The sequence below is a fragment of the Hypanus sabinus genome, chromosome 23 (assembly GCF_030144855.1).
Source record: "Hypanus sabinus isolate sHypSab1 chromosome 23, sHypSab1.hap1, whole genome shotgun sequence".
Lineage (NCBI taxonomy): Eukaryota > Metazoa > Chordata > Chondrichthyes > Myliobatiformes > Dasyatidae > Hypanus > Hypanus sabinus.
This window is the reverse complement of record NC_082728.1, coordinates 42,794,274-42,820,436: the sequence shown is the minus strand read 5'-3', so window position 1 is coordinate 42,820,436 and position 26,163 is coordinate 42,794,274. Positions and strand designations below refer to the sequence as shown.

The following is a 26,163-nucleotide window of genomic DNA, read 5'->3' as shown; positions in this document are numbered from 1 at the left end:
CATACAAATGGTGGAAGTTGTTTGGTCTTCCCCACTATCGGTTCTAAAGCCTACACATCTAGATAAAGTCTCCTTTTTTTTAGATGATTAAGAGGCAGACATTGTCAGGATATAACTTTACGTCCTTTTAGATTATTCTAGAAATTTGGTCTCCTTTAATTTGCCTGTTTAACTTCATTCTCATTATATAACCGTTGGCATAATGTTTGTCTTTAACCTGCATGGCCAAAATGTCTTCAAAATTATATGCCTTTTGGAAACTATGCAAAATATTGAAACATTTTAGAGCTCTCTAAACATGATGCATTATATATGAAAGTGAATAATTATATTTTATCCCTTTTCCATCTGTCCAGTACAGAGAGTAGGTTTTGAGAAAAAGGACTTTCCACAGCTTGCTTGTTATTAAATCCGCTTAAGCATTCCATTATTCTCTGCTGCCCAGAGCTGAATGCTTCCTTGAATATTAATTTTAAATTATTTCAAATCCGATGAGTCATTCTAAAATTCAACCCTATGTGGGTGCCTTGGAGTGAATAATGTCACCAAATTTTGTTGTAAAGGTTGCATTTGGTGCTTTAAAATATAGATAATTTAAGGCATGTCCTCTTATTAATCTCCTCCAGGAAGGAGTAGGAAGGAAAAATGTAAAGCAAAATTAGATGCAGAGTTTCACTACAGTGGCTCTCATCTATTGTGTTGAGATGGTTCAAAATGAAGTGGTTGGAATGCATCACTGATTTATGCAGCATTTCCTATCCTTTTTAAATTCATGTTCACAAAGAGATAGGGAGAGAACATCCTGGCAATTTGCTGTGTAAGATACATTTCTTGTAACCTTTCTTCTAGTCTAACACCACAAGACCAGCTGAATGTGCCCCTTGGCAAAATTCCCAATAACTTAATGCATGTACTTTCATTCAATAATGTCATGTTATTTTTTGAGCACTATTGCCCCTTTGCCCAAATTAAAGAGAACATCCTGTTTTAATTTGAAATTATAAGTTGAGAAGAAGTATGCAACAAACTTAAATGTTACATTGGAGTTGAATTATAGATTTATATAACATGGGTGGAACATTTTGAGCAATTGTATCTACATTGACTCTTTCAAAGTGTTAACACACAAAATGCTGGAGGAGCTGAGTAAGTCGGGTAGCATCTATGGAGGGGAATAAACAGTCAACGTTTTGGGCCGAGGCCCCTCAGAACTGATTAATGATCTGAAATGTCTATTGTTTATTCACTAGATGCTGCCTGACTTGCTAAGTGCGTTGAGCATTTCATATGTGTTGCACAAGATTTCCAACATCTGCAGTCTCTTGTGTTAATCTTTGAAAGTACAATCCATATTTTTTCTCACTTCTAGCATTTTCTCGTATTTGTGCACTGGAAGTGTTCATGGTACTCTTTCCAGAAAACCACCATTGAATCTGTATCCACCACATTTTTGGGTATTGAGTTCCAGGTCATAATAACATGCTGCATTGGCTTTTTTTTTTGCAGCTCAGCATAATATTATGTTCTAGAAACTCACGTTTGATTGTTTTAAAATTACTCTTTGTGACAGTTACTTTATTGTCAATCATTCCTCTAAATGCCTGAGGTGGTTTCATGTATTTGAGCTTACACCCTTTGTATAGAAGAAGGTACCTCAGCCTTGTATTCTGCTTGTGGGTATATTCTTTAGCCATCTCATCCACTGTTTGAAATGGTAGATGAGTTGATTGTCATTTTTTCTCTATATTTCAAAGGTTCATTTACCCTACCATTTATTTCTACATTTCTCCAAAATAAGCTGTAGTATAAACACAGTGCTTGTGAAGTACACTGTCTTAAGCATTTATTTAAATCCCTTGCTGCAAGGATTAGATTGTTCACCAGTCAATAAGAACCTGTTTTCTGTTTTGTAGGAAATCCATCATTGAACAAGAACATGCCAATTGTAGGCGGTGGGTTACGCTGGACACAAGAATTAAGGGAGCGCATTCGAGTGCCATTTAATAATTTCAAACAAGTCACACAGCTGTATGTATCTTGCACAGAACAATGGGTATTGTCCAGGAGTTCTATTGTGCAGAGCCTTGTATCTCTGGCACAGTACAGTAACTGGCTTTGAGGGAAAAATGTGGTCCTCCTTTTTTGCCATTCCCTATTCTGGTTCTCCTCTTACCCCATCTCTTCACCTGACCTACCTGTCACCTCCCTCTGGTGCCCCTCCACCTTCCCTTTCTCCCATCTTCAACTCTCCTCTCCTATCAGATTCCTCCTTCAACTCTTTACATTTTCTGCTTATCACTTCCCAGCTTCTCACTTCATTCTGCCCTCCTCACCTACGTACATATTGTGTAGGCAGGCTCTTGGCAGGCTGTCTAGAATCTCTACTGATACCTCCCAGCTATTTCATACTCTATAGCATGCAAAATTAACTAAACAGAAAGAATGTTCATCTGCTCTTAAAATTCTAAATGAAACACAAAAGAGTACAGAACAGTTTTTATGAGAATAAAGTGAAGAAATTTAGATCACAACTAAACATATAGCTTTGAAAGCTGGTTTATCCAGGATGCTCTTATGAACTTATGAGTTTGATGCTGTTTTGAATATCTTCACAAAAGGATTGCTGCTTTTGCCTTTTAGGTGTAAAGAACTTTGATAAATTTCTGAGGAACATAATTGCAGTATATCAATGTGATATTCTCACTTTCCCCTTCTAATGTGGCAAGTGGAATCATATATTATGACATTCTGGAGTTCTATCCATAGTCACTGAATGTAGGGATTTATTACAAAATACTGCCTACAATCCATTCCTATTGCTATGTTAGAGAAGTAAATCAGTGCATTAAAGAAGATTGGATTACATTAGTCCATATATTTATATCCTAAAATAACTTAGAACTTTGTTTGCATGTACTCAGTTGAAGTACATTGTCTGCAGATGCAGGATAAAGTATTGTACAGCTTGAAATAATTCAACTGTTGTATGAATATTGCCTTTTGTTAGTCACCAATAAAAATAATCTCTACAGGCAGATGGACTCCACAGAAGGTAAAAGAATGATTCAGATGTATCAGGAGATGATGGAACTTTTGGATCAGTAAGTATAAGGTTCTGCAAATTAATTTTCAATAAACTGACCTTCAAGCATTGTAATAGTTGGCAGACATATGAGGTTGAGAATTGAAAATAAAGATGAATTCAGGAATTAGTTATGATGAGTCAAGTGCAATGCATAATAGCTTCCCCACTTCTCCATATTGATCTTTCGCAATCCTGACGAATGTCCCAGTGTATAAGATGACTGAATATTCTCCAGTGTTTGGTGTAAAATTCCTCTGAATTTTACACCAAATACTCATGATAACTTGTGGTTTTGAGTACTGTAGCATGGAAATAGGCCTTTTAGCCCACTGAGTCGAAGCAGCCATCAAGCACCCACTTATTCCCATATTCTCATTAACCATCCCACCACGACGGATAATTTGCAGCGGCCATCTAACCTTCTGAACTGCATGTCTTTGTGGAAGGAAACCAGTGCATCCAGAGGAAATCCACACATTGACACGATGAGCCTGCAAACTCCACAAGGACTGCACAGAAGGTTCGGATTGAATCCACATTGCTGGACATGTGAGGCAGCAGCCTTCTACTAGCATCACTGTGCTGCCCAAATCCATTCTGGTGGTGCAAATCAATTAACAGTGATGAAAGTGGCTATTATCCACAGTGTTTAATGACCTCAACGTTGTACAGAGTAGGGTCAGGCAGCTTCAGGCAGGTAGCTTCAGGCAGTTCCTTTCACACCACTTCAGCAAAATGAAAAGTACTGTGGAGTACAGTTGCATGTGGTAGATCATTATTGTCAGAAAATTTGCTTTTTTGTATGTACGGAGATGTGCAATTCTTTTGTGTAAGTTGTAATGGATAAAATGGGTTATGCAGGCATACATTGTAAGAACCATGATGCTCAAACTATGTTTCTTAGATGGATGAACTTGAATCAGGGTCTTGCACATTTCTTCTGTTATCATTTTACAAAGAAACATTTATGTGAAGGCATTGGGTTTTGATGGCAATTTGCATCTTTAAAGCATTTTGAATCTAAAACCTTGAAAACTCATGTGTCTGATTTGTATTTGAGAACTGATCTCATCATCTTAGCTTTGTTATTTTCGTGAAAAGCTTGATGTCTGTCTGAAAGCAGCTTGTTTCCTCAGTTCCATCTTGTCTAATAATCTTCTAATAGTTTGTATTGAGCAGATTTTGGTTTGGCAGTTAGCTGTTTCTGCCGTTGTTTAGGGCTGATGGGGTGAAAGTGATTGTGACCATTGGGTGCAAGAAGAGCAATTGAGCTGTTGCTTTGATTTAGCCATATGCTATCTACTTACTAATGTAGCTACATTTTAGAGCAATTAACTATATGCACTCTAAGAAAAGGTAATGTTTTACATTTTAAATAATGAATGTCTGCTATGAATCACATTTAACTGAATTTAAAATTAATTGCAGTTATTCAATGTGTACACAATCCAGAGTTTACTCAATGAATAACAATCTCTTCATTCACCTAAATGAGCTACTGCAAATGTATTATTCCATTTACCTAATGGTTTAATTCCTCCATTACCCAAAGACAGTCCCTTGATTTAAATGTTATACAGATTTGGTTATGTCTTTATTATGCTTCAACCAATGCAAACTCAACTCTAATGATAATGGATGCTCACGCAAAATGTCACTAACATTTTCGCAAGGCCTTTTATTCTAATCCAGTCATTATTGTTCATTTTTTATTTCTGTTTTATTATTCCTGGAAATTTCTTTTTACTTTGCCATCATAAGTGCATTGGGCCAACATACAAACATAGGAAATTGCTTTAAAACTGCAATACTGTTAAAACAAAATTGAGATTCCCCTACTGCGGTCTGTGAAAGGTTAAAGGTCAACTGTAAGGTTCATCGTAGAAACTTGATAAGTTTCTCTGGATAATGTGATGAAGCTGATGTCACCAGTTTTGGTGCAGTGTTCCAATTAATCTATTGTAGTTCTTGCTACTGCTATTAATCTAATAGGTGTAATGTCTACAGCCTTCATTTAGGGATATAGAGCAAAGCATCATCATTTGTCATGGCTCAAGCGATCATTACTGCTGAATAAATGCTCTACTAATGGGAGAGGCTTGGCAGACTACTTCCAGAGGCTTAGAGATATTCAGACAGGCATGTGAATTATAGTATCCATGGCGGGTGAGTGCTTTGTGAAAAGCAGTCCAAACTCCCTCAAAAACTACACCCTGTTCCTGGCAGGAAGTTGTCATGAGAGTCCGAATCCACCAATGTCTTAACAGATACAAATATCGGTGCTGCACTGCCTGTCCCTGTGAATGTAAGTGCAGCTTTCCTCCTTGAATATGTACTTCAGGTGACCTCTCCAATGTAATAGTTAGCAATGGAGCATGAGATGCTAATGAAGTGTGAGATGTTTAGGTAGATACATGGATGGTAGGGGAGTGGAGAGCTATGTTCCGGGTGCAGGTTGATGGGAGTAGGCACTTTAAATGGTACAGCGCAGACCAGATGGGCTGATGGGTCTGTTTCTGTGCTGTACATTTCTACGATTCTAAGTGGTGGCAGCAACAGTCTGGAATGGTCTTAAGTCTGGGAAATTGAAAGGGGCTGTGACATGATGGTATCACAAGGTTGGTCTACATTCACCAGCAGTTTAGCAATTTGCCCCCTCAAAACTGACCTTAGTTAATTGGACATGATCTACATATCCTGCAGCCTTGGCGTCGCTGCCTTGGTGCATTTCTCCCATTAGCTATTCTTTCTCTGCATTGCCTTTTCTTTCTCCTGTCATCCATGGCATTCATTTGGTGTCTGCTTGCCATAGGCTTACGGTTGTAATCTAGATTTCATATTAGCAGAATGGGGTTCAAATGACTGATGTTCCTCACTGTTCCAGCATATTGCAGTGGTGATTCTGTAAACCTCAAGAATGAGGGCTGAAATGTGGATTTTGATTCAGAGAATTTTTGGTATTGGTCTCATTGTTCTAAATTTACTGGTCAGTTTCTCAAAAGAAATGCAAACCACAGCAGGTTCAATACGTGGACTTCTCACATTACAACCATGTTTTTCTTGGATTTAAGTTTATCATTTTGTGTGGTATGAGATATTAAAAATTGGTTTGTGGAGATAATTTTCAGTGTTCATGTATATCAAAAACTACAGGCAATGTAGCAAGATTTCTGATGGAGATTCTTAAAATTTTGCTGGAAACGTTTAGCTGAGTGAAATTTACACCTGATGTCACTGCACTGTGACCAGAACAAACTATTGATTACATCCAAAGCAGAAACAGATCACAATTCAAGAAAAATAATGGTTGCAATGTAATAAGAGGCTTCAGCTGATTACAGCTGAGAGAATTGTGGAATAGAAAACACTGTATACTTAATTTATGCATGAAATTGTGAATGGAAACTGTACTTGGTGATCAAGTTATTGAATGAATGGCAATTCTTTTGTTGAGTCATTATGACAACAATTGATTTGATTATTGCATGATAGCTTGTTTAAATTTAGCTTTTTCACTTTTTGGTGCTTCTTGAGGTATTGGACTAATATGGAGTCTATTAAGTGTGCTTTACGGAAGTGTTCAACCCACAATTGCTTGCTCTTATTTTGGTATTCCTTCAATTTTACTAGGTATGAAGCAAAGCTGTATTTAGAGTGGTCCAAAACTGTATCTGAAAAATCTCAATATAATCTAACTCAACCTCTCCTCAAACGAGACCCAGAAACGAAACTGATTTCAGTTAATTTTGAGCCGCAGGTAAGTTATTCAAAGTCAGAAAGTTATGTTGCAGCTTTATAAAACTCTAGTTAGTCTGCATCTGGGAAGCTGATCCAGAAGATTAATGGTGAATTGGCTGCTTGGATTCAGAACTGACTTGCACATAGAAGACAGAAAGTAGTGGTTGAAAGGATGTATTGCAACTGAAGGTCTGTGATTTGTGGTGTTGTTTGTGATGTATGTAAATAGTTACTATTCGGTCTTAGTTGTATCTTAGTTTAAATTAGTTCATTAGTATCAATGTCTTAAAAATTCTAAACATGCCAGACCACAATCGTTGTCAAACCACTGTTTTCCAGACTAGTGTTTCAACCTGTTTTTGATGAGTAAGAACTGTAATATAAGAACTAACAAATTATGATTTATCTAGAGGAAGTTGTAATCAAGTTTAATCTCCTGTAACTTTGTATCTGAAACTGTTACAGGCTACTGTAAAAATAGTATGTTTATTATTGATTTAAAGGGTTATAATGATGCAATCTTCATTAAGAAAGCCTTTCTAAATTGAATTTGCAAGGAAATAAAAGTTTAAGTGAAAATTAGAGGTATGCCAATTATGTTCTTTATTTGCCTCATGATCTTGGCTATTCTATGCCATTTATAGCTAGTCTCAGTTCTACGAGAGGTTCAATACTTAGAAACACAACATGTTGAGAAGATTCCTGAAACTGCAGTTGAAATATATGCCTCGAAAGAATCCTACCGCCAGTATGTGGCAACCTTGGAGCTGACTGCCAACTGGTACAACAAAATCCTGAAGTCTGTCCTTGGGGTGGAATTTCCTCTCGTAGAGGAGCAGGTACAACAGATTGACTGTAAAATGAAGGAGGCAGAAGAATTACTGAACTGGAAGAGTGAAGGTAATTCATTTGCATTTTATTTTCCCTACTTCTGATATACTATATATTGTATGGAAGATTCAATGCTAGCAATCGCAAACTCTATTGAATCAAATCTGTCATTGATAATGGAGATATTTTTTTAAAAATTGAATGCCCTTTTCCCCAAAATAAATTAATTTATTGCTTTTGGGGAAAGAAGGACAGAGGCTTTTTTAGAGATGTTTAACTTCATTAAAGTAGGTTTGTTTTAAATTGGGTTTTCTAGGAAGAAAGTTGTTTCACATTTTGTTGTGGAGAATGCCTAAGAAAATAATTTGGTTAAGCCAGAAAACTATGGACTACAATGTTTGAACAGTTTGCAGTTCCAGGTTTCATGAGAAGTTACTTACGTTCTGTGAATATTGTTAGAGCCCCAGTCTGTTCTGTTTAGAAGTATGTTCATTTCCTGTTTTTCCCAAGAGCTGACTTTTTCAACTTCTAACCTCTAATAAGATTAACAACTACTTCAATGAAATTAATCAAGAACTTGCCAGGGGTTGACTGCAGTATGCTTAAGTAGTAAAAATGAATTATAAAACAGGCTAAAGAAACCTAGTTATGTGAAATAGTAATTAACAAGCTAATAGAAGGCAATCAAGATAAATGGAAACTCTTCAAAAAGGAAACCTGATAAATATTATTGTGTCTGAATACATTAATCTGCTTAATACATTCATGTCAATATTTGCTAAGGCATCTGGGATTATATCCAAAAAGTTCGGGATATGGTCCAAGACTTGGAGAACCGATTGCAGAAAGCAAAAGACAACGTGGGTGCCATACAGGATATTATGAAGACTTGGGTATCTCCTGTTTTTGAAAGAAAGGAAGGGAAAAAAGATACACTCCTCAGTCTTGATGACAAGAATGAAAGACTTGAGAAACGCTACAATTTTATTAAAGAAACTGGTGAAAAGATACACTCATTGGTGAAGGTATGGTAAAATTGGAATTCTAACCTTAAGAAAGCACAGTATTTCAGCCAATACTACAGACTATTTAGTATTACTGTGAAATTGTTAAGGATATACAGTATATTTTGCCAGTGCTATTACAGGACAAATTGAATGCGATTAGGTAATTCCGCTATCTGTTAAGCCTGCTGACAGTTGAATAACGAAAACTGATATAAAACCTGTAATTTATGTTTAACAATTCTCCACAAATGAATGGGGCCACAATAGACAACCCCTTAAATTGAGAGGCCTGATAATGATGACTTTCACACCCCAGGATATTACCAAATGACACAGTAGGATGGCAATGTAGTGAAGTTGTTAACGCAATCGGTTTGCAGCAATGAGCGATCAGCGTTTCATTCCTGCTCCTGTCTGTAAGGAGTTTGTATGTTCTCCCCGTGACCACGTGGGTTTTCTCTGGGTGCTCTTGTTCCCTCTCACATTTCAAAGACATATAGTTAGAATTAGTATATTGTGGGCATGCTATGTTGGTGCTGGAAGTGTGGGAACAGCACAATCCTCACTGATTTGATTCAATACAAACAGGGCATTTCCCTGTATGTTTCAATGTATGTTTGGCAAATGAAGCTAATCTTTAAAGTTGCCCTCAACTATGTGAAAGTACTAGGGTGGATACCTCCAGTCAATGATCTCCAGTGTGTTCTGTGTAACTTACAGGTGGGAAGTCAGTACTTATTGACTGAACCACCAGCTAGGAGTCAGTGTGATCTTACCTAGTGCTTGATTGATCATGCTTGGTACGTACACTAATACCTGGTAATCTTGTGAAAATTGAAGGGATTAAATTGAAGTTAACAAACTTAGTAACAAATGACGGTGATATTGAACCCAATTCTGATTGTTTTCTAGCCTGATAATTAGGTTCACTTTTGTTTAAAGGGCAGCTGTGTGGTCCAGCAATTATTGCTGCCACCTTTCAGCTCCAATGACAGGTTCATTTCTAACTCAAGGAGTTCTTGTGTGTGGAGTTTGCACATTTGTCCTGTGACTGTATGAGTTTCCTCTGAGTGCTAGTTTCCTGCCACATCCTAGATACGCTAGTCACTTACTTGCTGGGGTGGGGGTTGCTGTAAATTACCAGTAGTTGAATATAAGTGATTAAAAAATCAAAACAGGAGTTGATGGGTAAATAAGGATGAGTAATTTATATGGGAAGAGTAGAATCATATTTCAGAGTTTTTGCATTTGGATATTTGATCTTTATTGGCTTAAGTTAATTGGCAAAAGGATTAGTGGGGGTTTGAGGAGAGATTTGCGAAGGAGTCTGAAAGCTAACCCTTGTCGTCTCTAAAATGCAGCTGGTGAACTACTTGAAGAATCATGTTCCGCAAAGCTATGGGCTAACAGCTGACAAGTGGGATTTGCTTAAATAACTTCATCCTTAGGCTAGAAGGTTTGGTTTGTCCATCATCTCAGTGAAGACCTTGACAACATTAGTACTTTTTACGAGGTTGATTTGCTAGCTCGACACTCAACACAGCACAATGGAGAAGGTGCAAGTTCAAACCAGCTGGATTCGAACTCGGAACCTCTTGCTCCGAAGTCCAGCGCTGATGCCACTATGCCACCAGCCGGCTTATGGTGGTGTCGAGACTAGCGCTTGACTTGGATTGAAGTGAGGGAGAGTTGCGCAGCGTCAGCCTCGCTCTCTCTTCCCAATTCCCATCTAGATTCAGTGGCAAGACAAGAGTCGAGACGGCTGGAGATGAGACATCATCTGTGTCTTGTCATCCTCTACACGTTCCACGATGCTTGCAGAGACCGCCTTCTTGAACGTTGGATCTTCCTTTGGTCTTGTCCGCTCATTCTGCCGGAGTCTGTCTTCACATGCTGGGATAGACAACTTCTTATCTCACCGAGGGTTTGAGACCTGTCGGCTACCCTCACCTGGTTAAGCCGGCTTGTCGAAGCCATTGCCCGGGGTGTAGCCGCTGTCGCATGTAAACAGCTACAGAGAGCCATAGGTGAGAGCTGAGTGCCAGGTGGGGACGAAATGTGGACAAACCAGCTGAAAAGGATGTGACATGTTCCCCACCAGAGGTGCTAACCCTCCCTGACAATCCATACACCCCGGGCTAGAAGGAACAATGGGCTGAATGCCCTCCTTATAAGCTTTAAATTTCTATGGTTCCATGATTTATTAATTTTAAAAATGATGGGTTGCAATGAAGAGTAGATTTTCTGCCAGAATTATCTACTGCTAGAGCAAGAATCCAAGAGATCAGCCTTATCCTACTGATGCTGATACAAGTACTGGTAATGGGTAATGACCTCATTTCAACAAAAATTGTTTAAATGAGGCAGAGCTTCTTGAAGATTGGGTTGTAAATTTTAGCTGAGATTTCTACTCTGCAGGAATATCAGCTCATAACCATATTAAGCTGGTTGCATTTCTTAAGTGTGTCTCATATAACTACGGTAAATATAGAAATTGCGATTACTTCAAAAATGCATTAAGCTGTATATTTACCACGTGGATTTTTTTTGTTTTTAGTGACTTATTTTCCAAATTTCCCTGATGGTATTACTTCTTTTAATCACTGATTATGGATCTTATTATGTACGGCTAATATTTTTATCCATCAATAGGACAATCTGAATCTCTTCCAAGCTGATGTGACTTCAAACATTTGGAAGGCATATGTTGACTACGTTGATGAAATGGTTATTGATGGTTTCTTCAATGCTATTGAAGCGTCCCTGAATTACCTTGTAGATAACACTGGTAAGAATAATTTATTTCAGTAATATTATTCCTAATCATCAATTTATAATGGTCACACAATGAGGAAATGCTTATTGTTGTGGTAGAGTAGGTTCCATTATTTTGACTTAATGAAGACACAGAAAGAGGCTGTTCTGCCCATAAAATTTGCACTGACCATCAGGCATGTGTTTACCTGAATCCCACACATATCCCCCAGTTACATATCAATTTCTAATACTAGGGGCAATTTGCAGTGGACAACATAGCCATAAGGAGTAACAGCAGGGACCTTAGGAGTATTTATGTACTGAGATTGGGTGCGTATACCTGGCTTACTGAAAGTGATGAAGTAGGTGGATAAGGTCGCTAAGACCTTTTGTAATCTGCTTGCCTTCATAGATTACTTCAAGTATAGAAGTTTGGACGTCATATGGCAGCTGTACAAAACCCTGGTGTAACTGCATTTGGAGTATTGTGTGCAGTTCTGCTCATTGTATACAATACTTGTCAATTGCTAACTCAACCCTATCAGCAATTCTGTCTGCATCGCAATTATTTATATATATTATGAACAACTGGCGTCTCAGCACTGATGCTGGTCACAGACCTTCAGTCAGAATAACACCTTCCCACAATTATCCTCTGTCTTCTTTATTCAAGTGATTTTTGAATCCAATCTATCAAATCTCCATGATCCTACATGCCTTAATCTTCTGGACCAATTGAACTCAAATTTCCTGCAGCACACATTTGCTTGAAATGCAGCTTATTAATGCTGTGTCATGCTCATCTATAATGAACAATTAGTTCAGCATCCTATTTAATCTATTAAATAGGAAAAAGAAAGATACAGAGGACAACATGGAAAGCAAGTGCAAATTAGAATCGATTTGGTTGATAAATGTGAGAGGAAAAAGATTGTTTTTACAAACCCCATTTCCAGAAAAGTTGGGATATTTTCCAAAATGCAATAAAAAAAATCTGTGATATGTTAATTCACGTGAATCCTTATTTAACTGACAAAAGTACAAAAAAGATTTTCAATAGTTTTACTGACCAACATAATTGTATTTTGTAAATATACACAAATTTAGAATTTGATGGCTGCAACACACTCAACAAAAGTTGGGACAGAGTTAAAATAAGATTGAAAAGTGCACAGAATATTCAAGTAACACTGGTTTGGAAGCCTCCGCATTAAGCAGGCTAATTGGTAGCAGGTGAGGTATCATGACTGGGTATAAAAGTAGCGTCCATCAAAGGCTCAGTCTTTGCTAGCAAGGATGGGTCATGGCTCACCCCTTTGTGCCAAAATTCATGAGAGAACTGTTAGTCAGTTCAAAAGGATTATTTCCCAACGCAAGATTGCAGAGAATTTGGGTCTTTCACTGTCTACAGTACATAATATTGTGAAAAGATTCAGAGAATTCAGAGACATCTCAGTGTGTAAAGGGCAAGGTTGGAAACCACTGCTGAATGTGCGTGATCTTCGAGCCCTCAGGTGGCACTGTGCAAGAAACCATCATGCTACTGTGACAATTATAGCCACCTGGGCTCGGGAGTACTTCGGAAAACCACTGTCACTTAACACAGTCCGTCGCTGCATCCAGAAATGCAACTTGAAACTGTATTACAGAAGGAGGAAGCCGTACATCAACTCTATGCAGAAACGCCGACGAGTTCTCTGGGCCCGAGCTCATCTCAGATAGACCGAAAGACTGTGGAACCATGTTCTGTGGTCAGATGAGTCCACATTTCAGCTAGTTTTTGGAAAAAATGTGCGTCGAGTTCTCCGTGCCAAAGATGAAAACGACCATCCTGTTTGTTATCATCGAAAGGTGCAAAAGCCAGCATCAGTGATGGTGTGGGGGTGCATCAGTGCCCACGGCATGGGTGAGTTGCATGTATGTGAAGGTACCATTGACTTTGACGCGTATATTAGGATTTTAGAGAGACATATGTTGCCATCGAGGCGACATCTCTTCCCGGGTCATCCATGCTTATTTCAGCAGGACAATGCCAGACCACAGTCTGCATGGGCTACAACAGCGTGGCTTTGTAGACACAGAGTGCGTGTGTTTGACTGGCCTGCTGCCAGTCCAGATCTATCTCCTATTGAAAATGTATGGCGCATCATGAAGAGGAGAATCAGACAACGGAGACCATGGACTGTTGAGCAGCTGAAGTCTTGTATCATGCAAGAGTGGACAAAATTTCCTATTGCAAATCTACTACAATTAGTATCCTTAGTTCCAAAATGATTAAAAAGTGTTATTAAAAGGAAAGGTGATGTAACACAATGGTAAACATGCCTCTGTCCCAACTTTTGTTGAGTGTGTTACAGCCATCAAATTCTAAATTTGTGTATATTTACAAAATACAATTAAGTTGGTCAGTAAAACTATTGAAAATCTTTTCTTTGTACATTTGTCAGTTAAATAAGGGTTCACGTGAATTAACATATCACAGATTTTTGTTTTTATTGCATTTTGGAAAATATCCCAACTTTTCTGGAAATGGGGTTTGTAGAAAGATTTAGGGGAAAAAAACACATTACAAACAAGCAAAACAATATGAAATCTGAAGTTTTAAAAACTTGAATGAATAACTTGCTACATGCCGAAATAAGGCAAAGTATTTGAATCTTGCAATGTAAGGAATTCTTGCATCATTAACTGCTATCAATAACTTTCTGTGCCATGTTTAATTCAATTTAACTGCACAAATGCTGCAAATTTTAGAACTTCAGGAAATTGGTAGTGGCTTGCTCTTTTCAGGGACATTGAACTAATGTGCAACATTTCTGATCTTTCTGCAGTTTGGGCCATTTTTAACAGCTCTTCCACACCATTAACTGCTGGCCATTTAGATCCTTTATAGCTCAAATCATACTAGGTTGTCAGCCCACTTGTGCTGTGCAGTTTTAATGATGGACAGCTGAGATTGCATGGTTGTAGTCTGAGCTTCCACTGTAATGGTCAGATGCTTTGTGGCTATTACTGTGCTCCCATGAAAGCTACAGCTGGGAGCATTGTTTAAAAAATGTAAATGAAATTGGGTCATTAAAACCTTGCTAGATAGGATGGCTTTCCAGATCTGCAATTGAATGCTCTGCAGTAGAACTCAACATCATACTCTGGACTCTGATTCCATCACAATTTACCCTAACTCCAGGACTGATGGCCACTGTCTCACCAGAAATAGATTTTGCCTTTTTGCTCTCTTACACATGTAGTGTCTGTACCTGAAGTGTTTACTTTGTGCGTAAAACTGAACAAGTCATACTTCCATCATCACTCCAGCTTTACTTTTTCTCAAGGGCCTGTCAGGTTGCATCTCCTGGATACTTGACATGGAAAAAAAAAGTATGGGAAAATACCAAGGGGAAAAAAATGCACCTTAACCCATTTGCAGCTTGTAACTTAAAGGGTTGTAGCAAATAAAATAGCATTAATTCAACATCTGAATGTTCTAGTATCTGGCTCATTCACCCAGAATTTGATTTAGTCACCCTGAGCGCAAGCAATATGGACGGTAGACTTGTGGTCAAAAGCTGGTACTTGTGTGTTTCCTGTTCTTTTTAAACTCACCAGGTTCACTGGAAAATGTATTATTCTGCTGTTGCCATGTAAAAAAGAGTGAAATAACAATTTTCAGGTATTAGTAAAGATTATCATCCAATAGTCCAGAAAAATCCAAGCTTTATCAAGGGTGGTAGTTATCACTTTGTCTTTGGTGACATGAGCCTGCCGGCCAAACTCTCAACACATAATCAGAACATAAAATGCAGGAGCAGAATTAGCTCATTTTGCCCCTTGAGTTGTCTTACGAAGTCTTCTCAGTGATACTCAATCATGGCTGATCTTTTTTCAACCATATTCTCACGTTTTCTTCCTATAACCTTTAACCTCTTACCAGTCAAGAACTTGAGAATCTCTGTCTTAAGTATATCCAAAGGCTTGCCTTCCAAAGCACTTCTGGAGTGAAATTCTATAGATTCATCACTCACTGGCTGAAGAAATTCCTCCTCATTTAAGGGAGTGTTTCTTTATTATGAGGCCATGCCCTTCGATCCTAGACTCTTCTACTAACTCTTCTCCACATGCTTTCTGTTCAGGCTTGCAATACCTGGTAGGCCTCAGTGAGATTCTCCCTCTTCCTTCTGAACTCCATCAAGTACAGATGCAGGGAATCAAATGTTCTTAATATGTTAAGCCATAAGTGATAGTCAGTAAACCAATATTGATCAACAGCATTTTCTCTGTGAGGTTTAGGATGATTAAGTTTAACTCCTTTTAATTATCATCTGACAATTAAAAATGTTGAGTGATCAGCGGTGCCAGGAAGATGTAGATTTTCAAAAGCACTTAGATGTTCCGCTTATATGTGGAAAAATACTAGGTTATATAACTTCCTCATTACACAGAGGAAACATGGAAATTTATTGTTTAAGCCTTCACACTTTGCATAGAAATCACACAGGTTTCCATTATTCTGTTCTCTACATAGAACCTAAAGCTGGTCTTGCACCACTGTTTGAAGCCCAGTTGGATCTAGTTTCTCCAGATTTGGTCTTCCACCCATCTCTTGAGATAGGCAGTGGTGACAGTTTCTATGAACTGGTGGACGGATTGATCAGTGATGTTTTCAATATTTCATCTTTGGTACCCAGACTGGCAGAATACTCCACTTTTCCTCACTATCAGGTAAGATGGTGTTTAATATCCGCTTGTTTCACCCCAGCTTTTCAGATAGGGAATGTGATGTTTTGGGTGTAATGCCAATTGCAGATTCTTACTTTAATGGAGAGTCATTTGGCTCACACTGGAGATTTTTGATGGATGGGCTGAATTAAGAATGCCATACATACTGTATGTGTTGTTATGTTTTTCTAGTTACTTTGTCTAATAGCAATAAATTTGCAATTTTTAAAATATAACTTCTGGTTCATCTTTATTAATCAGAAATGAAAATAACTGTAATGGAAAATTAAGTAACTGAGGGTCTTTTTGAATTAACTGCTAAAAGCTAATATTATAGATAAATAAAAACCATATCAAAACTAGGAAGTATTTCAAATCGTTCTTGTTTTAATGTTAGAAGTGAAGTTAAGCATTTCCCCCCCACTGTAGTCAGAAGCATCTGTGAGAAGAATTCAGTGAAAACTATCATTGGAGATGGTGGTTTTCTCAGATACTTTCAATAAGTCTTGGAATTGCATAGGATAGAAATGAGTCCTTCAACATTCAGAATCCATGCCAACCCTTTTTATTGATCAACATTAATCATATTTGCCTCTATTAGGACCATATCCTCTATACATGACCTTTTTTAATGTCTGTCTAAATTTCTCAGAAGCATTGTGTATCTGATTTCAATACCACCTTTGGAAGTGTGCTTCATATATCGGTCACTTTGTGTATATAAAAAAAAACTTACTGTGAAGAACCCTTTTAAATCTTCTGCCCATCTTCTTAAAAACGGTGCCCTGTTGATTTTGATATCCCTACCACCGGAAGAAGATTTTAAATATCTACCCTATCTATGTTTTGTTTATTTATCAGATGTATTTTGTTGTTTTTATCTTACTTATTGTGTGATTCTTTTCTCAGGCTGACATGGAAGACATGGCTGACTTGGCAGACATGCGGCAGCATTTAATGGACAGTGTTCGACACGTGATGGGAAAATGCTGTGAGTATCGAAATTCCTTTGACCAGTATGCATACCTTTGGGTGGACGACCGTAAGGAATTCATGCGCCAGTTCCTTCTGTATGGGCACGTTCTCACTGCAGAGGAAATTGAGGCCCATGGGGAGGATGGTGTTCCAGAGAGCCCCCCAACGCTCCAGCAGTATAAGGAACAGATGGACTCCTATGAAAAGATCTACGAAGAGGTGGACTCTCTGGAGCCCATTAACATTTTTGATGTTTGGATGCAAATTGATGGCAGGCCTTTCAAATCTGCCTTGTTGAATATCATCAAGAAATGGAGCCTTATGTTCAAGCAGCACCTCATTGACCATGTAACACACAGGTAAGATTCCATAGGTTGAATGGGATAATGCCAGAGTAGGCACAGAGGAAATTCATGAGAATATTGTCTGGATCCAATTATTTTCATTTTTAAACTATATTACGTTAATTAAATTAGATTATTGAACATTTCAATCATGGGATGAAAATTCAGACACTAGTTTTTAGTTTTCCTTGGAGTGGAAGAAGTTAAAAGTTCAAGTTTTATTGTCATTCCATCATACAGAAATACAGATGAATGAGCCAAATGAAATAGCATTCCTCCAGGGCCAAGGTGCAAAACACAATATCAAAATCGTACACAGCACGAGGCTTGTATAGCACATAGATGATAACAGTAAACATAGTCACAAAAAATATATAATATAGCTGAAGTCACTGAGTCCATGGATATTGTCAACAGCAATCTGCAGATGAAACCAATCCAGCTGGTCTTCCAGCAAGTGAACACTGGGGGGCAGCTGGTCTGGCGTCATCTCTCCTGGGAGGCTGCAATATGTGACACTGGGGCATAAGGCCTAAACTCCACTGTAAAACTGAGGCCATGCAGCCCATTGGTTCTGCCAATAAACCAGTGAACTGGGCTTGCAGCATTCTACATTACCAATGCCCAACAGGATCTTGCAATTAGAAGACAAGCAACTAAGACAATCACTCGCTGTTGGACTGCAACCCATCTTTGTGTACCGATTTTGATCCCTCTCCATAGCATGCAGAACACAATTTGCATCAAGTCCAGCTCCTCCGCCAACAAGCAACTCGCTGACAAGTAGACCTGCAGTAGCTGAAATTCCTAATGAAACAGTGTCTTGTAATCATAAAAAAGATGTTTGGGGAGAAAAAAACAATACACTTTTGTCTGGCCACCTTTAGTGGAGGCCGCTGCATTCGAGCATGCTGTCATCTTACCACAAGGGGATGTTAGGGTTGTAGACAGGACAGGAAACTTTTCTCCATGGCAGAGGTAAATAAAACTTCATTGTATTTTTATTTTAAGTGGTAAGAAATTCAGATGGGATCCACTGGGTTCCTTTTCATTCAGAGAATGGTGAGTATCTGTGGAGTATTACCTGAGAGGGTGGTGTAAACAGAGTGGCTGACAGCTTTAGCTGTCTTGAGAAGCACTTGAATCACCTAGGTGTGGTAAGCTGTAAGATGCTTGAAGATGGGATTAATACGGATGAATTCCCACTGGCCAACATGCTTTAATACCCTGACTCCAAGACACTTATCTCCAGATTAACAGTTGAAAATAGATGTCAAAAGTTACGGTATACTGTCTAAGATTTTAAATGAGAATACCTGAAAAGTATTACCTGAGAGTGTTGTGCAAGCTGAGTCGCTGACAGCATTAGTAGTTTATTTTGTTGGAAATGATGCTGATAGTCTGAAGCACTGTTGTATATATTCTCTCGCATTATACTAAAGCAAATTTTGGTGTTAGAACTTACAACTTTGATCTGTTAGGCCACTCTGTGTGTTTGTAAAGTGTATTTCCTGTTATCTGTTTTGCACAAAATAGCTATTGAATTGGACTGGTGTTATTATTACAGAGCTGTTGTAGTTGATATAGCCATCTTGCACAGGAACTGACAGCCAGTAGGTTATAGCAAAGGATATCCAAAATCACGTGCACACATACATCAAGAAAATAATAGTAATAACAGCTGGATCTTGTAATAGACAAGGACCAGGAGAGATGTGAAACTAGGAAGGGATATTAGAATTAGAGAATATAGTACAGTATCAGGATCAAGAAAAACATTACAGTATTGTTGCTTGCAAATTGGACTAATTTGTACCAAATTACATGTGTAAACTGCACACAAAAATCAAGCTTTGCCTGTTCCTTTGCATCCCTTTCCAGCATAAACATAGGACTGGCCATGTCCTGTCATGATTCACTTAAGTGCACATTTCATTTAACTATCACATTTTCCATATGTGATGGTGTTGCCAGTAACTCAATAATAGAAATTGGATAAGATGTATGGAATCCATGTATTTAATAAAATAGGAGTATGTCCTGCTGAAATTAGTGAATTAGAGAGTAAGAGGTAGAGGAAGTATTCGGATAGTATGAGAGAAGTTTTTAAAAAATTGAGCATGCAAAGAAAAATGCACAGATTTTTAACATCCCTTAAACATCTTTAACATCTCTTTGCAACAGTCCACTGTCCCTGCAGGTTTCAAGGCAGCCACCATCATTCTATTGCCAAAGAGAACAATAGTAACTGGTCTAAATGATTACTGCCCAGTGGCACAGACCACAACAATCATGAAGTGCTTTGAGCGACTTGTAATGGATTGTATAGAACCCCACCTTCCGGTTACTGTACATTGGACACTTTCCAGTTCGCCTACTTTGATCCAGTCCATTCATGATGCCATAAACTCAGTCCTCCACACCGTCCTGTCCCATCTAGTAAAAACAATCCATTGTAGCCAGGATATTGTTCATTGACTTTAGCTCAGCTTTTAACACAATCATACCTCTGAGGCTAGTGGGTAAACTGTCCTTGTTGGGACTCAACACCCCAACTGCATCTTGGATTTCAGATGGAAAGACCCCAGTCTGTCCATGTTGTCAGCAACATTTCAAACTCCCATCACATTGAGCACTGGTACCACCCAGGGCTGTGTGCTCAGTCCACTGCTGTTCACTCTGCTGATTCATGACTGCAATGCTAGATCCAGCTCAAACAGCATCATCAAGTTCACTGATGATACAACAGTGGTTGGCCTCATCAGCAACAATGACGTGTCGGCATATAGAGAACAGGTGGAGTGGCTCGACAAATGATCATGGAGTCATAGAGAAGTACAGCACAGAAACAGGCCCTTTGGCCCATCTAGTGCATGCTGAAACCATTTAGATTGTCTATTTCCATTGACCTGCACCAGGACCGTAGCCCTCCATACCCCTACTATTCACACACCTATCCAAACTTAAATGTTGAAATTGAGCTTGCGATGATGTGAAATGATGTGAGAACAACAACCTAAGTCTCAAGGTGGAAGAGGCCTAAGAGATGATTGTGGACTTTAGGAAGGTGCAGGTTGACCACTCTCCATTTCACATCAATGAATGCTGTGGAGAGAGTAAAGAGCACAAAGGTCCCTAGTATGCACATAATGGATGATCTAACCTGGACACACATCATTAGTCAAGAAGGCATGACAGAATTTATCCTTTCTGAGGAGATTGAGGTGTACAAGGTTTCCCACCTGCATCTTAACAGCTTTCTACATGATCACCATTGAGACTGTCCTGTCTGGCTGCATCATCTTGTGCTATGGAAGCTGCAAGGCATTGGACTGCAAGAAGGTCGTAAAATCTGCCGAGCGGATCACCAGATAACAATAAACTTGAACCTGAACTTTTCCCAGGAGTAATAATAATAAGAGGAATATATTATACTGTGTTCTATGGACATACGAAATGGAAATTTAAGAAAAGGTAGCATTTAATGGAGAGAACATTAGAACTTTTGAATGACTGATCTTGGTTTCTATTAAAGTGGCTACAAAAATAGATACTTGACTGGAAATTGAAATAGAATGTTAGTGCAGCAGGAGAAACACTAAGATACTAGAGGAAGTCGGTTGGTCAGGCAGCAGCTGTGGAGGAAAATGGACAGTCGAAGTTTCGGATTGAGATCCTTCTGACAAGCCACTCCTATTGAAGACTGGGCTGCTAATTTCCTCCAGGCACCTTTGTGTGTTGCACAAGATTTCTAACATCTTTAGTTCCTTGTGTCTTCATTACTTCAGCAGGTTTAAAAAACATAATTAGTAGAACTAAACGATGGAATGCACTGGGCACTCTTCAGTAAATTTGGATGGAAGATTCAGAGGCAACAGCCAATAGTTCATATATATACAAACAATACTTAGACTGAGAGATAGTACCAGAACACTGGTAATGTCTGATCTTGTAACTATTTGCAAAAAAAAAGGAGAAAATCAAACATGCAACTGTAAATATCTGTGATTGGAAAGTTTTTAAGGATGAGGACTGAAACTCCAAGGTGTAGGTAGTATAATAATGGAAAAGTCAGCCAGATGACAGAATCATGCCTAACCAAGCTAAAATAAATCTTTGGAGAGGTAATGGTATGAATGGGCAATGTTAATGTTAAATTCGATGCCTTCCAAAGAGCCTTTGACAAGGTAGGTGCCTTTCATAGTATTTAGAGTAAGAGGAGTATATTTGAAGTGCATGGGGTTGAGATGCAGATGGGCAGTATTTTCTACTGGCGTCATTAGGAACAAGTACAAGATAACTGAATTTGAGGATGCTATAGGACACATAAGAAAAGGCAACACAATACAAGATGATAAAAGAAAACTAGCACAGTGGATAGTTAAATGACAAATTAAATGACACACTTGTGTTAGTTGGAAAATGGAGAGATGTTAACTCAAAATGTGAGATCCCAGGCAGACTGCATTCAGGAGCTCTAAGCAAACCCATGGTCCCTAAATGACAAAAGTTCAAATAAGCACTAGAGAAAATACGAAGTTTAACACAGAAATGAAAGATTACAGATATCAGGAAAGATATGAGTGGTTTAGGGTTTTATCTTTAGAATATTTAGGGATAATTGGAAGTTATGAATAGCTTAAATGTTTCTATATGGAATATATATGAACGTATGAGAGATGAGGATAAAAAGATTGCTGGGTGGCTGAGATAAGGAACTCCCGCTATTCAGTTTGTCTTGTCATTCTGAAGATGAGATTACCTGTCTGTCCTTTTCAAGAGTTATATCATTAAATGTATAATAGCTAATAAATTCAAGGTAAATTACATATAGCTAATATTAGTGGAATAAGCTAACTTCATTGTGCCTGAATGTTTAACTCATTTTTATTATTTAATTATTTTAAATAATGAATTATTCTCAATAATTATTTAATTATTTTTCCCTAGTTTGGCTGATCTCAATGAGTTTATTAAAATAACAGAAGGAGGTTTATGTCAGAAGGTCGAAGAAGGTGACTTCAGTGGCCTGGTTGGTGTAATGGGTCACCTGATGGCTGTAAAAGGCAGACAGGTTTCGACAGATGCAATGTTTGAGCCCATAAAACAAACAATAGAACTTCTGAAGGCCTATGAGCAGGAATTACCCGATGAAGTCCACAAGCAGCTGGAGGTCAGTGGATTATTGATGTATTATCCCTCTAATTATTTCAACCTTCACAACGACCATAAAGCTTCAACTAATAAAAATTCTATAATTTTCAATTTCCTATATTCCACAAGATAATCCTATCATATTTCCAAATTCACTCCTATTTTTTGATTCTTCAATCAAAATCCTTTTCTCATTGTTATAATTTTAAACTGCAAATGCCACTTACCTCTTGCATGTTCTAACTATCTTTTGCTAATGTTCCAATCACACTAGCTTATACTTACACTATGCTGTACAGCATTCAAGTGCTTTTTTATGATATTACTTGAAGCTGTTCATGTGCTTTGAATGGATTCCTATGAATAAGAGTCATCCTTGCATCCCTCCGTCCACGTAAACTCACAACTCCTAACCTCACCCCCAAAGAACTTCTGATCTTTTGTGCACCCGTGGCATTTGCCATTCTTTCATTTCCTCACACTCCAATCTATTCCATCCCATTCACCTTCAGCACTTGATGCTGATTGCTATCATGTCAACATGCCTAATCTTTCCAGTTGACCCTCATGATCAATCCTTTAGGCTTTCTGGCCCTATCCAAAACACAGATCACAGGCTCTTGAAATGGTATAAGTCTATAAGACAGAGGAGCCATTCAGCCCATTGAGTCTCCTCTGCAGTTCCATTACGGCTGATTTATAATCTCCATGAACCCCATTCTCTTGCCTTCTCCCCGTAACCTTTGATGTTCTGACTAATCAAGAACCTATCAACTTTTGCTTTAAGTATTCTCAATGACTTAGCCTCCAGAGCCATCTATGCCAATGAATTGCACAGCTGCAGCACTCTCTGACTAAAGAGATTCCTCTTCAGCTCTGTTCTAAATGGGCATTCCTCTATTCTGATGCTGTTCCCTCGGGTTCTTGACTTGCCTATTATATAAAAAAAATTCTCCATGTCCACTCTTTCTCGGCTTTTCAATATTCATAGAAACACAGAAAAGCTACAGCACAATACAGGCTGTTCAGCCCACAAAGTTGTGCCGAATGTGTCCCTACTGTGCGGAAAGTATCCCTGGTTAAGTTTAAAGCAGATAGCTTGTCATTCTTCTAAACTCCAGTAAGTACAGGCCTAGCGACATCAAACTTTCCTCACACGTTAACCTTTTCATCCTCTGGAATCTCCTTCAATGCCAACAGATCTTTCCTTAGATAATCAGCCCAAAACTGCTCACAATACTCGAAGTATGGTCTTACCAATGCCTTATAAAGCATCGTATGCATCAGCATCATATGCTTGCTTTTATATTCTACTCATGTTGAAATGAATGCTAACATTGCATTTGTTTACCTTACCACGAACTCAACCTTCAAGTTAATGTTAGGAAATCCTACATAAGGACTCCGAGGTCCCTTTGCACTTCTGATTTTTGAGTTTTCTCTGTTTAGAAAATAGAAAAAGTTAACTACATTTCTTCTACCAAAGAGCATCACCATACACTTTCCTACACTATATTCCATCTGCCACTTTGCCCATTCTCCTAATCTGTCGAAAGCCCTTCTGCAGACTCCCTGCTTCCTCAAAGCTATGTGCTCCTCCAATTCCTTTGTATTATCTGCAATTTGGCCATAGAGCCATCAACTTCGTCATCCAAATCGTTGACATATGATATGAAAAGAAGCAGCTCCAATACCAAACTCTGTGAAACACAGCTGGCAGCCAACCAGAAAAGGCCCATTTGATTCCCACTCTTTGCACTCTGCCAGTCAGCCAATCTCTCTCCATAATACTATCTTTCCTGTAATATCACTGCTTTCATTAAGCAGCCTCATGTGCGACACCTTGTCAAAGGCCTTGTGGAAATTCAACTAAACAACGTTCACTGTTTCTCCTATGTCTATCCTGCCTATTATTTCCATATAACCATATAACAATTACAGCATGGAAACAGGCCATCTCGGCCCTTCTAGTCAGTGCCGATGCTTACACTCACCTAGTCCCACTGACCCGCACTCAGCCCATAACCCTCCATTCCTTTCCTGTCCATATACCTATCCAATTTTACTTTAAATGACAATACCAAACCTGCCTCTACCACTTCTACTGGAAGCTCATTCCACACAGCTACCACTCTCTGAGTAAAGAAATTCCCCCTTGTGTTACCCTTAAGCTTTTGCCCCCTAACTGTCAAATCATGTCCTCTTGTTTGAATCTCCCCTACTCTCAATGGAAAAAGCCTATCCACGTCAACTTGATCTATCCCCCTCATTATTTTAAATACCTCTATCAAGTCCCCCCTCAACCTTCTACGCTCCAAAGAATAAAGACCTAACTTGTTCAGCCTTTCCCTGTAACTTAGGTGCTGAAACCCAGGTAACATTCTAGTAAATCTTCTCGGTACTCTCTCTATTTTGTTGATATCTTTCCTATAATTCGGTGACCAGAACTGTACACAATACTCCAAATTCAGCCTTACCAATGCCTTGTACAATTTTCCAACAGCTTTGTGAGGCAAGACTTTGGCTTATTTTACCATGTGTCACCAAGTACCCCGAAACCTGATCTTTAATAATGGACCCCAACATCTTCTAACCTTCCTTTCTTAAACAGTAGAGTGACATTTGCAATTTTCCAGTTCCCTAGAACCATTCTGGAATCTACTGATTCTTGAATAATCTTTACTTATACTTCCAAAATGTCTTCAGTTACCTCTTTCAGAACCCTGGGGTGTAGTCCATCTGGTCCAAGTGACTTAAGTATCTTCAGATTTTTCAGCTTGCCAAGTACTTTATTGTAATAGCAACTACATTAGATCCTTTTCTTTTGCCCCTTGATGCCCTTGAATTTCTGGTGTCTTTCACAATGAAGGTTGATGCAAAATAATTATTCATCTGACATTTCTTTGTTCCCCCATTAGTACCCCTCCGGCATCATATTCCTCTCCTCACTTTTACTCTTTATGTATCTGAAAAAATGGTATCCTCATATATATTATTGGTTACTTTACCATATTTCATCTTTTCTTTCTTTGTGGCTTTTTTAGTTGCCTTCTGATGGTTTTTAAAAGCTTCCCAATCCTCTAGCTTCCCATTAATTTTATAAACTCTGTCTTTTGCTTTTATGGTATCTTTGTCAGCCATGGTTGACAAGGAAAATGACTACTTTGGGAGGTATCTATCCTGTGCCTTCTGAATTGCTCCCAGAAGCTCCAGCCATTGCTATTCTGCCATTATCCCTGCTCGTGTCCCCTTCCAATCAATTTTTGCCGGGTCCTATTTCATGCCCCTGGAATATCCTTTACTCTACTCTAATACTGATAAATCTGACTTAATATTCTCCATTTTAACCGCAGGGTGAATTCTATCATATTGTGATCACTTACCTTAGGTCCCTAATCAAATCTGGTTCATTACATAACTCCCAATCCAGAATTGTTTTCCCCTAGTGGGCTTGATCACAAGTTGCTTTAAAAAGCCATTTCGTAAGCATTCAATGAATTCCGTCTCTCAGGATCCAGCACCAACCTAATTTTCCTAATCTACCTGCATATTGATA

The 26,163-nt window shown here is 38.5% G+C and overlaps 1 protein-coding gene across 2 annotated transcripts in view; it reads left to right on the top strand.

The window, feature by feature from the left end:
- The window catches only part of dnah9 (dynein, axonemal, heavy chain 9), a 527,557-nt gene that overhangs the window by 39,106 nt on the left and 462,288 nt on the right, over window positions 1-26,163 (top strand). For both annotated transcript variants that reach the window (XM_059948782.1, XM_059948781.1), the window contains 9 exons: window positions 1,914-2,028; window positions 3,033-3,101; window positions 6,716-6,842; window positions 7,468-7,723; window positions 8,438-8,679; window positions 11,314-11,449; window positions 15,941-16,137; window positions 17,044-17,468; window positions 22,404-22,626. In XM_059948782.1, the coding sequence (XP_059804765.1) occupies window positions 1,914-2,028; window positions 3,033-3,101; window positions 6,716-6,842; window positions 7,468-7,723; window positions 8,438-8,679; window positions 11,314-11,449; window positions 15,941-16,137; window positions 17,044-17,468; window positions 22,404-22,626 (1,790 nt within the window). The remainder of the gene's footprint in view (window positions 1-1,913; window positions 2,029-3,032; window positions 3,102-6,715; window positions 6,843-7,467; window positions 7,724-8,437; window positions 8,680-11,313; window positions 11,450-15,940; window positions 16,138-17,043; window positions 17,469-22,403; window positions 22,627-26,163) is intronic.